A 16,471-nucleotide genomic window follows, 5' to 3' on the forward strand; every position below is an offset into this window, starting at 1 on the left:
ATTACCAGCACTGTGTCTTTAAGGCATAATTTAGATCATAGCCACCGGAAAGTTCGTTCATTTCCCATTTATCCGTCTGGAATAGTGCGCCACACATTACAAAACATCCCCTTTCCATACAGAGTCATGAACTGCCCTCCCATGCATCCTCCGCCAAGAATTCCACACAGCCAATGAGCACAACAGCATTACGGCCGTCAGGATTTACGAGACTTGTCCGTCTCTTTAAATGCAGAAGTTCCGCTACTTCAGAATATTCAAACTATTTAAGACTTAAAAAGAGTTTGCATGAAGATGCCCAGCCTTTGAACAAACATCATAAAAAGGTGAGGACACGCATTTATTCCACAAGAACATTACAGAATTGTTGCATTTGTTCTTCTCTGCCTGGAGGGAATTGAAACTCCGGAGTCCTGCCGAACATGAACGCGCGCTCGAGTTTACGCACGCTGCTCGCCAGTCGAAATAGTTCTCGGCTGGCAGAAGTTTCAGATTTGCTCTGTTGAAAAAAAACACTCACAGTTCCACATTTGTCCATATAACAGTCCTTTAAATCAAATGGAAGGTTTCACCATTCATTTTTAGAATGTTCGCTTTTCAGCATTCGAACGTCTCGCTCTTTTAAATAGAGTATTTTCAATGAGTCAGTTTGACTCCAAACCGGCAAGCAAAACGATAATTTACGAATTGGACCGAGCGGTTCTCGATTCAACGCCTTTCTTATTGAACACCGGCTCAACCTTTCTGTCTTTGTCATGTCTGATCATAGTAAGCCAGAGATAGTCAAGAACATTTGAAGAAAATGACGTAAAAAGGCGGAATAGGTTTTAAAGCTATAAACTAAACTAAAGAATCGGTTCGCGGAATAAGAGTCAAACTTCACAGGAATCGATGAAGAACTTTGAATAGCAAATCACACAGGGTTAAAGCCCATGGGTGTCCAAAATCATTCCTTGAGGCAAGTAGCCTAAATGATAACTTAAATTATTATATTTATTACATTATATTAGATCTACACATGTGGGAAATGAAATCAGTATTCTTTGCTGATAAGGAGATTCGGTGGGTTTTCACAGGTTCAATCACTTCGTTTATTTATTCAAATGCTCTTATTCACATTGTTTCTCATATAACCGTTGTTCTAGGCTGAAGATTTTACATCATAATGCTTTAGGCTATACTAGACTTCCATGGGAACATATTTGTTTTCTTAACCCATAGGCTACTTGTCTTTTAGGCTAACTCCAGTCACCCTTTTTTTTCTAATCCAAACTTGGTCAATGTTGTCTCCCAAAAAGGGTGCTGCTGTTTTCACAAGTATGCCATTCAGTCCCCTCACCAAAATATAAAAACCTAATTATTGCTACTTACACACATCAGTGCTCAAATGTTATAATCCTACTGTAGTTCAAGTCTTGCATTCCTTTCATAGTCTGTAGTCACATGGTTGACCAATTCATGTAAATACCCGCATCTTCTTTGATCATCAGGGCTGGAAACTTTATTTAAGCTATGTCGAAAAAGAAATGGAGAGTTGAACTGTCTCATTACATGGTCAGTCACATGTGTTAACCGCATGAGAAAATTGAAGCCATTATTGTAATTGTGTCTCTTTCATCCACTGAAGCAAAGGTCAATTCATTTTCTCGACTCATACAAAGAAAGACATGCAAGTCCCCAAACTGCCCACATTCGGAAAGCTTTAATCAGACACCCTCCCGTTTGTAGAAATACTCTCTGTTGGCTGCTTCTTTTCACAATGCTGCTGAGGCACTGAATCAAGAAGTGAAAATCTGTATTGATCAAAAATATTAAATGATAGATGCCTGGCTTATGGTTCTGTCAGAAACCCCCAAGTGACCGGTCTCAAAAGACCTTTGCATGTGGATTGCGTCATCTTGGCTTGGTTTTCTCTTTCTTTCTGGTATTTCCAAGTTTCTTTAGGCTGAGGGGTGAGGTGAGGTCACACCTAAAAACACTCATTGCTTGGAAATGTGGAGTCTTGTGCCCATCAGTTGAGTTAAACTGCTGGAGGGTGAAACTTCTAGTTTTCTGAATCACTCTGTCATGTTCAGATACATGGACCTGGACTCCTACAGTGTGCAGTGGACTATGTAATTGTCCCTTGTGGAAGAAGGATGTGGAAATATATTGAGTCAACAATAGGAAGTTTCGCAGCCTGAGATCACTCATGGTTCTGTGCCTCTGAAAAGAGTGAGACCCGACTTAAAATAATTTTTGATGTTCTGTGCACTCTTGTCCTCTTTTGTTGCATGGCAACTATGTAAACACATGTAAGCACATCCTAGCTTCGTCTCATGTCGAAGGCTGCATCCTCCAGAGGACCGCATGCGTCATCAAGGATGTCTCAATTTAGAAAAGTAATCATTATAAATTGTACTTATTAGTGAAGCATAAATAGTTGTAATTTCTTTATGACATAGGAATGTACTTGGTTATGTTACTGAAATGAGGCCGCCTCAATGACGACAAATGCGACCCCTGCAGCTTTAAAAAGAGGCGCAGCAGCTGTCTTAAATTTTGTTTTGTTTTTTTCCAGCTTCATAGGGTTGTTTGTTTCTTACTTAAAACTTTAAAAACGGGTGTATTTATGTTGTTACAATTTGGCGTCCTGTGAGTGAAGCATAAATTGTCTTTTCAAGTATGATTCATGTCCATCAGCCATACACGTGCTTTGATGGAGGTTTTCTGCAGTAGTGTTTTCTGGCATCACACATTCTTTGCCTATTAGCTCACTACCACCACAAGAGGGCAGTCTTTACCTGATTTCGTCATTACCACTTTTCTATAAGTTTCTGGTAATATATTCACATCCTAATTATGAGCTGTCAATGTTATATGAAATAAGCGCAAACTAAGTGCTCAAAGAGCCAATAATATACACATTTGCACACACACACACACACACACACACACACACACACACACACACACACACACACACATATATATATATATGAATACTGAGGCATTCTTTTGCTTCGAAACCAGCCAACTCACTCAGAACAACATAAGTTCAGATAGGCCTAGTGTCAGCGTAGTGTGAGATCTGCAAATATGGGTAAAAATGTGTCAGGTATGTGAGAGGAAACTTGAGCTAAACTATTTTTTTGCCTGAAGCTTTTATGCTGTGAATTAAAAGCAGTTTAAGGTGTTAGGGGTAACAGTTTATTACCCAAGACCAGTAGTGAAAAATGAAGACCTGATTGAAGGAGTGCAATTAATTAAAGAAAACTTTACTGAAGTATAATTTGTAGTTTCATCAGCAGAAGCTAGTTTCAGGTCTCAAAAGGAGTTTGTAGGCCACGCTCCCTCTCTCCCCATCTCGTCCGTACATACAATTGTCCCAACAGTTATACTGTTTTCAAGGTCAAAGTCCTCGTCATTACTGAATGATTCTGATTGGCTCAGAGAAAATGAACAGTCATAGTAAATTTCCATACATTGTCAGTTAATCAGGTTCACATGTCCATCGAGCACATGTTGACGCTTTCACCCCGGAATTAGGCACATTGTGACCTTCCAAAACTGGAGCAGGTGCCAGCTTACCCAGAACAACAAGTCCACCCCATCTCTTAGGATGCCCGTAATCCACCTCCAGTCCTGATCTGTAACACAGAATATTGCACACATACACAGATACACAGTCTCTCCAAGGTTGGAGTTGATTGAGCTCCAGTTCTAACCCAAAACATACAGATAACATGTGCTTTCTCTCAGTCAGAGGTACAGACAGTAGTACAGGCAATATTTATTCTTTGCTGTTTCAGTAAGGAAATATAAAATTAACAAAATATAAATAAAATGAAAGACATCCATGTTTCATATCTGGATACCGGCCTAAGTGAGCAAACACTGTTACTGCACTCCTGGCATGATAGGGGTGTGTGATGCCTCCAAAATCCAAACTCAAGACAACATGCTTGCACTCTAAAAAATGTTGGGTTAAAAACAACCCAAGTTGGGTTGAATATGGACAAACCCAGAAATTGGGTTGTTTAAATGGGTCCATTTACTAGGGTTCAAACAACCCAATTTCTGGGTTTGTCCATTTCCAACCCAACTTGGGTTGTTTTTAACCCAGCATTTTTTAGAGTGTTCATCACACATCCCCAGGCCAGACCCTCAGACCAAATACACACTTCAGAAAACAAGAAACAATCAGTGGTTCTCTTAAGCAAATTCATAACTGGAAAGAATTGTTAAAAATCATCATAAAGGAGGATACATATTGATTAAGGTTTTTTTTATTAATAATTTAATTTGGATATATATAGGTATATTGAACCGGCAGTGGATTTCAGAACCCATCTTTCAAGGGTCCTTGAACAACTTTTACAGGTACTTTAGTTCACCAATAGAAAGATGCTATATTCATTTAAGCTATCACTGTTGCTTCATATGCTTATTAGAGTTGCGGATATTTCAATATTTTGACCTTATGTAATAAAGATATGAATCAATATTTTGTGTTTAAATGCACAGCTTGTGCATACATTCAAGACTGGAAGCATTTTTATTTAAAGATCCTAGACTTTGCATGAAGAAAAATGACGGTGAATGCTTTTGCATGATTGTCTGGCCAGATCTCTCTTTTTTAAGTTATATATTTTTTTGTGTGGCATTTTTAGTGTAGAGATCAGACAGGAAAGCACAGGGTGGGATAGAGAGGAACAGGATAAGCAAAGGGTCTGTTCCTCATTCAAAGTTATTGTATGGCTTTAAAAGACTTGAAATTCAGTGCACAAATCATATAGACTACTTTTATGATATGCTGAAAAGACTAAAAACGTTGTATGATGCATTTGGTGGCCATTTTGTAAAGAAAAACTAAGTGCATGCACACATGCTTATTCAAACGGGCTTGCCTATAGACTTAACACGTGATGCTTACGTGCATGCCATCACCATTCTCTCAGTTTTTGAAGCTTACACGAAGATGATAACGGTATTGCTTCAAAACTATTTCAAAGTTTGCGTTCTCAAGCCACCAAACACTCTTGTCATGCAAAGGAACGGCCAGACCGCATTAAAGTTATTCTAGTTGAAAGTGGTCTTTTGTAAGTGGACCCAAAGTATATTTTAAAACCTTACTTAAGCTGGGCACTAACTTTTTTCTAGAGCTGCTGTACAGCCGAAACTTCCATTAATTGCCTGTTATCCCTGTAAAGCTGTTTTGAAACTATCTATATTGTAAAAAGCACTGAATATAAATGAAGGTGGCTTGACTTGATTCCTATTGTGCTTTTTTTTTTAGCTTGACAACCCCAGTCCTCATCTACTTCCATTGTGTGAAAAAGAGCAGCGTGAGCATTCTTCCAAATATCTTCTTTTATGTTCCACAGAAGAAAGAAAGTCAGACAAGTTTGGAATAACATGAGGGTGAGTAAATGCCAACAGTTTTCATTTTTGAAAAGTTACTCAAAACTAAAAAACGACACAAACCAGTCTTTCTACAAGCCTTTTTTTAGAACATCTCACATCATTTGTACCTTGATATGGTCTAAAAAAAGAACAGCTAATCAGGTTTGACCCACATATGAAGTTGATCCTTAATTAGACTGTCTCAGGAGATCACAGCAACATTTTTAGTTGTATATACGAAATAGTTGTTAACTGAACTTTCTCCACATGTTGGTGCTTGTTTAGAAAAAAAAAAACATGATCACTTCAGATCATCAATGCAGGTCCATTCAGAACTCAATTAGATAAACCTGTCGGGATGGATGCCTGATGTGTGTTCCTCCCTACCAGAGTTCCATGGAATCTCCAATGCCTGACTGACAGCTAGTGTGTGTGTGTGTCTGTGTGTGTTTAGAGGTCATGTGCTACTGTAGCTACTGTAGGAGCGTGTGTGTGTGTGTGTGTGTGTGTGTGTGCTGAGATAGGAGGGGCATGCAGCGTAGAAACAGGCAGTGTTTCAGCATTTCTGACACACTTTGCACCGTCACTGCTGTAGCGCTGGGCTGTCGGACTCTTAAATGTCGGGACCGGAGCCAAGATGAGCCAACTCCACCTGCTCGGACCACCTTAAAAAATAATAACTTAATCTTACACACTCTAAACAGACCAACATCATGGGAGGATCTCAAAGCAAAAAGAGCAATGAGAAAAACTCCCTAAATCAGAAGAGCATTAGCATGTAAGTTGAACTTTATACCAAAGATTTCATGTTACTTTGATACATAATATGTACTTTAAGAAGGCATGATGTATTATGTTATGTAAATGTGCAGTAAAACCCTGTTAATATTGCACCTGTTTATACATTATGTCAGCGTTAATGTGTCAAATACACTTCCCAGTGTCACAGCAAAGGTGTGGTCATTATGCTGGTGAAGTTTCTCATGGAGTAAAATGAATTCTGGTAACTGAAAGCTGGCTTTTTATATGGAGGGTTTGCATAAAAAAGTTTAAGGCTTCAGACTTTTTAGAAATGTTTAAATGAATTGTCTTTTTATATAGCTCAATGCTTTGTTTAATGCAAACCCAGCTCTTGTGCAAATAACTCCACGCCTTTTAGGTACACTGATAAGTTTCAAGGCTTTTTGTTTTGTTTTGTTGAATATCTTTTTAGCAAGGCGCTACTGTTAGTGCGATTTATATGGCAGGTCAGCTGTATTAAAGTGCTTTTGTAAAGTGTCTGTATCATGCTAGCATTTGTTTATATCCTATAGACCATCCATAAAACCTATGACCGATGGCCATCTGTAGTGGGTTGTAAAGATGTGCAAATTACATCTGAGATAGTCATCAGTTCATTTTAAGAGTATTTAACTCATTAAATGCCAATTCCCCCTAGTTAGTTTGACATGTGGCATTATTTGTGTAGCATATTTGCATATTCAAATGTATGGATGATTCATAATCTCTTCAGGTTCAGGTTGTATGTAATGCACTGCACTGAACTGAACAGGATATGTGGTGTTTTGTGGGAAATTCTCCTTATGTGACCCCGCTTCATTGAGTTTGTGTTTAATAAATTGCATTCAGATTAGAAAATCGGACACATGATGCATCTGATTAGGTTCAGTTTACAGGAACTTTGGCAGATCACGTCGGGAAAGATTGGATAACTGAACATTTTCATTAACACTTCACAATAAGGTTTCATTTGTTAACTTCAGAGGGATAGTTCAACCAAAAATGAAAAATCTGTCACCATTTAAGTTGTTCCAAACCTGTATGAATTTCTTCCTTCAGCTGAACACTATATATATATATATATATATATTTCCAAAAATGTCCATAACCAAATGGACCACATGACTTCCATTGTATTATCCCCCCATACAGCATTTATTAATCATTGGCAATATACTAATACTCAATTTACAGGATTTTAAAATCAAAAGTTGTATTTATTAACATTAGTTAATGCTCTGTGTACACTGTAAAAACCTATTATTTTTATGTAAAAATATTTTTTTAAAAAAATAAGTTCCCTGGTTGCCTTAAAATTGAGTTAAATTAAATTAAAAATTTGAGTTGATACAATGAAGGAAATTAGTTTAATAAATAGAAACTCAAAATATTTTTGAATCTGAACCACATAAAAAAAAATTAGACACAATTAGGTACAATTTGGCATGTTTCACTGCAGCTTCACAAATAAAACACACACAATTACCTAATATGCATACAAAATATTTAAATGATATTTATTGTCGCTTCTCAAAAATGTTCATTGTATTAACATTTTGAGTTCATTGAAATTAAAAATTTGAGTTAAGGCAATCAGGTAACTTATTTTTTAAATAATTCTTTACAGTGTACTAACAATGACAAATGATGTTTTCACTAACTAACATAAACATAAATGCTTAAAAAAGTATGTTGTTCATTTTAGTTTATGTTAGCTAACACATTAACTAATGTTTAGAAATGAGACCTTATTGTGAAGCGTTACCAAGTTTTCTTGTGAAGTTTTATGCTATTCACTGCTTGTTGTTTAAACACACACCCTAAAAATAGCTTTTCCATGCTGGTAGCGCTTGTTAGAAGGACACTTGAATCAATGTTACCATTTCCCCTCAGTGCAGGTCAAAATATTCTGTAGTTATTGTTTATAAGTAAGTCATTTTGAAGTAGTTTTATTACTGTTTGAGCTTTTATTAGATAAATAGAGACCGTCTGTTCAAAGAAACATTCTTGTGTTTTTATACAGAGGTCCTCTGATGAATGTTTGTTTCTGTTTCAAGGGGGTTGAGGGGTGGAGGAGTTGCTGGTTTTAGGTCAAAGGGTCAGCGCTGAAATTATATTCTGCATTCATGCATGTTAATAAGGCTGCACATCTATGGACAATGGCATACTTGTGTTGAGTTTGTTTTGTGATGTATTATGTTAAGTGTGCTGGAGTGACATACATATGTGGGAGTAGTACTGACATGCCTCAAAAAGACTAATATATGAAGAAATCTATTTTAAATGGTAATATTTAATTAAATTATTACAATTTAAATTAATTCCTGTGATGCAAAGCTGAATTTTCAGCATCATTACTCCCACATGATCCTTCAGAAATCAGTCTAATATGCTAATTTAGGGCTTTGAAAACATTTCTTATTATCAATGTTGTATGTAATGTTTTTGGAAAAAGTGTTGCTGTTTTTTTTTCCCTCCAGGATTCTTTGATTACTTTTTAATTTTTTTTTTAAAGAACATCATTTATTTTAAATAAAAATCTTTTTTTTACATTATAAATGACTTAACTGTCACTTTGATCAATTTAATGCATTCTTACTGAATAAAAGTATTAATTATTTATTTCAAGGCGAAACTTACTGAAATTTAAATGGTAGTATAAAACCAGGGATGGGAAGGTTACTTTTAATGTAAATGTATTTCACTACAGATTACAAAATACATGCTTTAAACAGTCATTTGTAACATATTTTGTTAGATTACACAGGTTTTGTAACTTAATCTACATAATTTAGAATACTAAACACAAAGGGACTACCAAACGGGTTTTCCTCTGCACATTATTTTAAACAACATCAGTTTTCTACAATATTTCTTGAAGCAAAAAATGCTGGCAAAGTTTGATAATAGAAAAGAAAAATACTGATGCTCAAGAAGACAACATGGTGCATTAAGATCTGGGGTGTGTAAACTTTTTAATCTGATGAACAGTGTAAATTGTACTTTTTTATCTTCTGTGAATGGAAAAATACATGTCCTGTTCAAAAGTTTTTAATGCACTGTGCTAGCTTGTTTCTGCCACTAAATAAAAAAGGTATTTGAATCTTTTTCCCCCTCAGAATTGCAAGATTTAAACTCACATTTGTGTGTTATAAAGTGAGAATTGTAAGATAAAAATTGCAATGTCTTTTTGCCCCCTCATAATTGGCTCAACTCACAATTGCAAATTTATTTTATTATCTTAGCAAATTTATATTATCTCACAATTGCGAGGGGAAAATTGTTGCAATTACATAAACAAATTACTTAACTTGAAACATGAAAACAGTATAGTGGATCATCCAGGAAATGACAGATTCAACGGTTAAGGGTATGTCAAATTTTTTAATGTGGCCGTATGTATAAAGTCATTTTATCTTGTAGAGTATATGTAAACATCTATTATGTGAAATAGCTTATTCAGGACAGTACTAAATAAAAATCACATGCAATTTTTATTATCCCATATTCCTTGTTAAAATGATTTAAGTTTTGCATATTTAGCAAGAAATGTAGCTTAGGATGTAGTAATCACTTTGGTAATCTAAAATACTTTTCGAATGTAACTAACCGTATTACCACCCATTTAATATATAACTATAATGAAATATTTTGTATTTTAAACTTGTAACAAAGTCGCATGGATTTTGTTACTCCCCAACTCTGTAGTATAAACTAAACTATTGAAAGTATAACAATAATAATAAAAGCAGTATAACAATAATAATAAAAGCAGAAGTTATTTTAGGTGTGTTATGATATTTTAAATTAGCCATAAATTAAAATATTTTAGAAACTCCCACATTGTGTCAGTGTGTTAAATCTGCTTGTATAAGCCTGGATTTGACCAGCAGATGTAGCCAATGTGCTTTTTTATTTATTTTTTTATTTTTTACAGCTGCTCAAAATATTTTCAGAAATAATTAGTTCAAAACTCAACACTTTTAATGTGAGGCAGTAAAGCACAATATTTTAGCTCCTAATAGTTAAATGTAACAACTTTTCTGATATTTGTTGGCTTTTACAGTACAGTGTGTATATTTTTTAGCAATAGCAATAACAACTATTCATTATGCATAATTACATGCAAATGACCCCAAACCAAACCCTAATCCTAATATTATACGTTAATACGTTAATTAATAATACTCAGTACTTCAATATATAAGTACAAAAGACCCCTTAAAATAAAGGCTTAAATTTTTTCTTCTTTTTTTTTAGAAATTACAATTAAAAAATTTTCAATAAAAATGTAATGTAAAAAAAAATTTTTTTAATAAAATGTAATAAAAAAATAAATACAATTAACTATTTTTACATTCAGGCAAGTACATTTTTGGTTAGATTATTTCACATTTATTGCAGTTAAAAATACTTAAAACAGTTAATATGGACCTACATGAAATATAGCAAATTATCTAAAATTTTAATATTTATTTTACAGTTTGTATGACGGTGTTGATGAATAATGGTCATAACACACAAAATGTAAGCCCAATTATTATCATTTAAATATATAACCATTAAATTATTCTCAAAATTATGGAAGTGATGGAATTTTAAATGTCTGGTAAAATTATGAAATATGTCTCTTTTCTGAATACACTTGTTGTAGTTTTATTAGTAGTTCAGTTTTTTCACCACAAGGTGGCTCTGTGACTTAGGTTAACACTTCATGAGGGAAGAGGTGCACAAGGCCTTTGATTTAGACTGCAGTGTTTATAGAATTAGAAAATTTAGTCGATAGAATTCTAAAGTCTACAGAATAATTTTGGAACTTTGCCGTCTTTTTCAACGTTGCATTTTCCTGGTTTATATCAGCGAACAGTTTGAATTTAAACCGTTTAAAAACCTCCACTTATATAAAACGGATGTTTGCTTGTAATCTAACCGAAACCTCCATTTAATCTCCTGTATTATAATAAGATTAAACATTGAACTGTTTCTGGACTCATGTTGCGATACACCCTTTCTTTGAAGGGAGTGGTTTTTCTCATGTGAATTGTTTTTGGACAGCTGATCTCCCTGCCTTGTGACTCCAGTAAAAATAACAATGATTATTGCTCTGCTGCAAATAGACTATATGGCTTTATATAGATGAAGTAACAGCCTATCAGTATTTGATATGGTGACTATATATTGGCCATCATGTTCCAGTCTTTTCTGGAAATGTGAAGTGTTTGACCTATTTTTGGGTTCTGTTAGTACACAGTGTGCAGCAATGTCAAGTTGTGTTGTTCCGGAGGCGTGAGCTCAGTTGTGATATACTGTTTATGTAAGATGGCTCTGCCCCCTCATTCATGATCTGTTACTGCAGTCTAGTTCAGTCTGCCTGTTATTATTACATCTCATATTTCCTTTAAGGCTGAGATACTACTGGGCAAGCATCCTAGATTCCTCCCATAAATTATGCTTTTTGAAATCCTGCAGTTAAATACATTTTGTGATGATGCAAAAGCAAAAACTAAGAGTATAGTCTTATCTAACACAGTCAAGTCTCCCTGGTAGCAGATGTCATCATTCACACTCAACCAAGATTGGATGCTGGGAGCTTATGAGATCTCGTGCTGAGCCTGGCACTGAACACAGAAATATGATGCTCTGAAGGTTGTCTGAGAGTGTCGTTGTTATGATGTGTTAAGCTGACCTGACATCACAAGTTCATAGGCCATAGCAGCTGTGTTCAAGAAATAAAAGTAGCCTGAAGAAAAAATATCAAGTGTTTATTAGTCAAATTTCCCTTAAAGTCTATGAACACATAGTTTAGAAGAAACTTCTCTAATGAAATCATGTGCAACAAAGGCATTTCAACAAAGCAACACTTTAAAGGTTTATGATAATCCCAAGTGTTGGAATCTCTGCTGATTTCCTTTTAAGCATGTTATCAAGACGGTACTTTTTTATGGAAGCTTGCTTCCGCCACAGAAGAAAACATTTAATTAAAAAGGTAATTGTGACTTTATCTCATAATTCTGTCTTGCGTGATAAAGTTGTAGCCTGACAAGCCAGACCCACATCAAGATGTTGGTCTGGGAACATACCATTGACAGGGCTCAATCCGAGCGGCGGGATAAACGGTTGTCTTTCAGACTCCCTCTGCACGTGATAGGATAGCGCTACAACCAACCAGAGCAATGAAGAAGGTGAAAAGTAGTGTTGGGCAATACTGCAAAATTTGGTATCGATCCGATTTTAAAAACTCCATTATATAGTATTATCATTTAGTGGCGTACAATAGCTACACACCACGCTTCTCTTCCTTGGTCATCCTGATCTCTCATTCAATGTGCGATCAGCTTCGCTCACTCAGTTTGCTGCTCCTCGGTGCGTTGTGTCAGTGAGTCACGTAACGACACATCAACCAATCGCAGCAGGAGTAGCAAAGAGGGCCATGATGTGAAAGCAGCATAGGATTGTAGAGGTAGAAGACACGAGCAAAGTATAATGAACATAGAGGAGAGATATGTACATTAAAATATTGATTCAATTACAACTGTATCGATCCAATATCAATACCAGCATTGATACTATCGGTATTTAGATCGATCCGCTCACCCCTAGTGAAAAGGAGCTAGTTGATAGAATAAATCTGTATGCCGGTCAGCAAAACTCCGAACACATCTTCCTTTTTAAGAATGACTTCAGTGGGATTCTTTGCTCTTTTCTCAAAGAAAAGCTTAACTCTGTTGGCCAAAGCTGGTTTGAAAGACCGCTGTTCGCCAGCTTCATTGTTTCGAAGTGGAACGCAGAACCTTGTAACTCTGCCATCATTATGTTAAGCCCGCCCACCGACTCTGTACACGATGTGATTGGCCTGAGAGTTTGGTTTTTCAAACTCGCAAGCCAATGGAGAGTTGCTATGAATTACATTTGCTGCCGCTAGGGTGCGTTATAAAGTTGCAATTGTGAGTTATGAAGTCAGAATTGTGTGATATAATGTGATTTTTTTCTTCTTCTCAGAATTGTAAGTTTATATCTTGCAATTCAGACTTTATAACTCACAATTGCAAGATATAAAGTCAGAATTGTGAGCTATAAACTCATATTTCTGATAAACCATTCAGTCTTTTTTCCCCTCAGAATTGGATTTTATCAAGTTTATGGGACCTGAAGTTCTAAGCACATGGTCTAAAGTGCACTTTTGCTAGTTTAACGACAGGAAATGGTCGGTACACCCAGCCAGTGGCGTAGCACCAAATTTTGGGCCCTGGGTACAAACCATCTTGCTGGGCCCCCGTACCATGTATGTGTATGCATAGAAAACGGACTTCCCTGCCTCGGGCCCTGGTTACTCAGTACCCTTTATCCCCCCAGTCCCAGTCCCACGCCCCTGCACCCAGCGCATGGTCTAAAAAGGTTGTTCTTTTAGTGAGTAATGGGTTTGTTTTGGGCGTAACGTTCAATAAACCAATCAGAGTGTCATCTCCCATTCCCTTTAAAAGCCAGTTGCAGGTTCGGCCTAACACATGGACACAAATGCATTTACTATTTAAACAACGTGGCGCAGGATAATGAAAATAAGTTACCGGGCTGAAACTAGCAAAAAACACTCGCAGCATGCACGCCTGGCGTTGCATTGCCCCGGGTGTACGATAGGGCCCTATATCTCACAATTCTGAGAAAAGAAGTCAGAATTATGAGATATAAACTTGAAATTGCAAGAAAAAAATTCTGATTTTATAACTCGCAATTCTGGCTTTATATCTCAAAATTCTGACTATAACTTGCATTTGCCATAAACACAATTGTGAGATAAAACGTTTTATTCTAGTAAAAATGTTTTATTCTGTGGGGGCAACCAGCTTTCATACTTTTGTGTTTGGCTTGTGAAAAGAAGAGCTTCACTGGACAAACACATGTAAATCTCACTACCTTCATTCTGTAAATCAGTGTTAGGTGTCGCCCAGGGTGCACCCAGAACAAACTGATTTGAATTCTTTACATTTTTGAATCTCTTTTCGAGTCTCCTTTGTGACAAACAATGGGATTTTGTCTTTATTTGAGTCCCAATCGTGGCGGTTTAGTCACAGACTGTTGGGTGGATCCAGAGCTTCAGTCTGTTCGACTCTGCAAATGTGGAATCTGTAATTAGAAGCACAGATGCACACTCCCTTAGGACTGAACCAAAACTGTCCGAGAAACCATCATATTTCAGTCTGTTTGGTTTGCTGCTTAACATCTTGTTACTGGAAGACATGTGCCCAGTCATTGTTTTGGGGCAAGAAAACAACGTTTCTCATAATTTTTAAGAAGCACTTTCTTCATTGGCCTGTTTTTCTTTTATATTGTGTGTTTTCTTTTTCTTTTATTCTGGCGTCTGCTGTGTCTCTTGCCAAGTTTTCGTTGCGTTTGAAATGTGAGACGTCCTTGTACAGTCCCCCTCAACTTAATCTTAGCCATATCCTGAGCATGTGGCATTAACCTCACAAACGCTCCATAACGTATATGGGTGGTCTCATATAAGGAAAAATCTATAAAAATAACTCTTCTTCTTCTGTGATTATTCAGTCTCTTCACCAAAACATGTACAAATAAGTAACATGGTATGTTAAAATGCTCTCCCAAACTTATAAGAAAATCCTTGATAGAAGATACATTTCGTAATTAGCAATGGCAGTGACCTTGATAGAGATACATTTAGTAAATTAAGCAGTTATGCTAATATCATACAGGCTTCCGAAACCATTTCCTCAGCTAACTGAATGAATTCTACCTGAAATATCTTCAGACCTCTGATGTGAAATGACCCATCTTCTCAGTGGACATCAGTTATGTAAGTTACCCTAAGCCATGGAAGAACATCTGTAGAGGTTTCATAAAGATTTGAGTTCCGTATCTCATTGCTCAGGACATTTTGTCAAAGCTAAGTTGAGTTATGGCTTTGAGAACTGTTGCTCTGGTTGTGTGGGTAGACTTTGTGATGGCAACGACCAACAACACAGCCTCACTAGGGTTGTATTTTTAGACTGTTGACTGATCAAAGGATGTAGTTGTGGTGTAAAATGGAGATGCTTAGTGCGGTATCCATCAACTAAATTTCTTGAGTATGATGATATCCTAAATAAGATTATGCAGTGTACACACTGAGAGTACTTGGGTCGTGTTAGAAGCCTATATTTGTGTTTTAAGTGTTTTTAAAGGCAAGCTCTTGACTATTTTGTATACAAAGTCTTGTGGTCATTTTTCCCTTTGGAAAAGGATTTTGGTTTGAGTCCAGATTAGTCATGGGAACGCTGATTTCCCCAGGCAACCGGCTCAGGCATTCCAAACAGGTATCAATGAGTGTGTGTGAAAGGACAAGTGAGAGAACAGGTTTTCCTGGTTGTGAGCCGGAGCGCAAGGCTAGAGATGGTTAATGGAAAAAAGACTGAGGAGGAGCTCAGCTCTGCATTCCACAGTTTCCCTACCGAAACCACGGAGCCCCCCTCTCCCTTCCCTTCAGCCTCGGTTGTGTTCCTTTCTTCTGTTTTTCATGAGAGAGAGAGTAGTTCTGCTTGGGAAGCTACCATTTTTTTTACCACAGGGGCTTCCGAATCAGCTGGACCAGAGATACAGGCACTCTATATTCTCTTCCCCCCATTAGTTTCTTCTCAATAGTCTGATCCTGAAGAGGAGGGGTGGACAGGGGGAGTTATCTGGCAGCCAGCTGATCTTTGCTGTGGTATTCTGCGAGGGAAAGGAGACTGCAAACTCTTCGTTACTCAGCTGCACCGAGATAGAGGAAGCCAAGAGAACTCAACATCAACAGTCGCGTGAGAGGAAGGAAGCGAGAGGCTGTTGCGACGAAAACATGAAGCTCGGCTTCAAGACCACGTGAAGCGTTGCTCTCCACTGAGAAAAAACATCTGTAAGAGAGAAAAAGAGGCAAGGAGAGACTGACTCATTTGTTTGGATTCGCCCACAAGGTGTTCCAGTAGACGTTTGGCGTATCACCAGTAAGAGGTTGAAGATGTCTTGGCTGTCACCAGTGCAGTGGGCCAAATGGACCTGGTCAGCCGTTAGAGGAGGAGGGGAGGAAGAAGATGAGACTGATTCGGGGATGGACGACGAACCCCTCACGGAAGAGACACGAGAGACTATGTCAAGAGATCAAGAGGACGACGAAAGGTCTCATGGCTGCAGGCAAGTCTAGAATCTTGTAAACTTCCCAGCGTGACTAAGGAAATGAGGATGTGATGTATGGAAGTAGGGGTGTAAGGTGAGAGAGGAAATGCGGGATGTCTGTTTATTTATAATGCTTTTTAGTTCTTAAATTAAGCTCTTACCT

At 37.0% G+C, this 16,471-nt stretch overlaps 1 protein-coding gene across 3 annotated transcripts in view; it reads left to right on the forward strand.

Annotated features, from left to right (window-relative positions):
* Positions 1-5,965: 5,965 nt before the first annotated feature.
* tacc1 (transforming, acidic coiled-coil containing protein 1) overlaps positions 5,966-16,471 on the forward strand; it is a 28,420-nt gene continuing 17,914 nt past the window's right edge. The window contains exon 1 of one of the 3 annotated variants that reach the window (XM_067434041.1): positions 5,966-6,163. In XM_067434041.1, coding sequence (XP_067290142.1) covers positions 6,099-6,163 — 65 coding nt within the window. In that variant the 5' untranslated portion in view covers positions 5,966-6,098. Of the gene's footprint in view, positions 6,164-15,719; positions 16,327-16,471 lie in introns of those variants that run through there. The other 2 variants (XM_067434039.1, XM_067434040.1) reach the window with 2 other exon arrangements.

Source organism: Pseudorasbora parva, chromosome 23, assembly GCF_024679245.1.
Source record: "Pseudorasbora parva isolate DD20220531a chromosome 23, ASM2467924v1, whole genome shotgun sequence".
NCBI classification, from domain to species: Eukaryota; Metazoa; Chordata; class Actinopteri; order Cypriniformes; family Gobionidae; genus Pseudorasbora; species Pseudorasbora parva.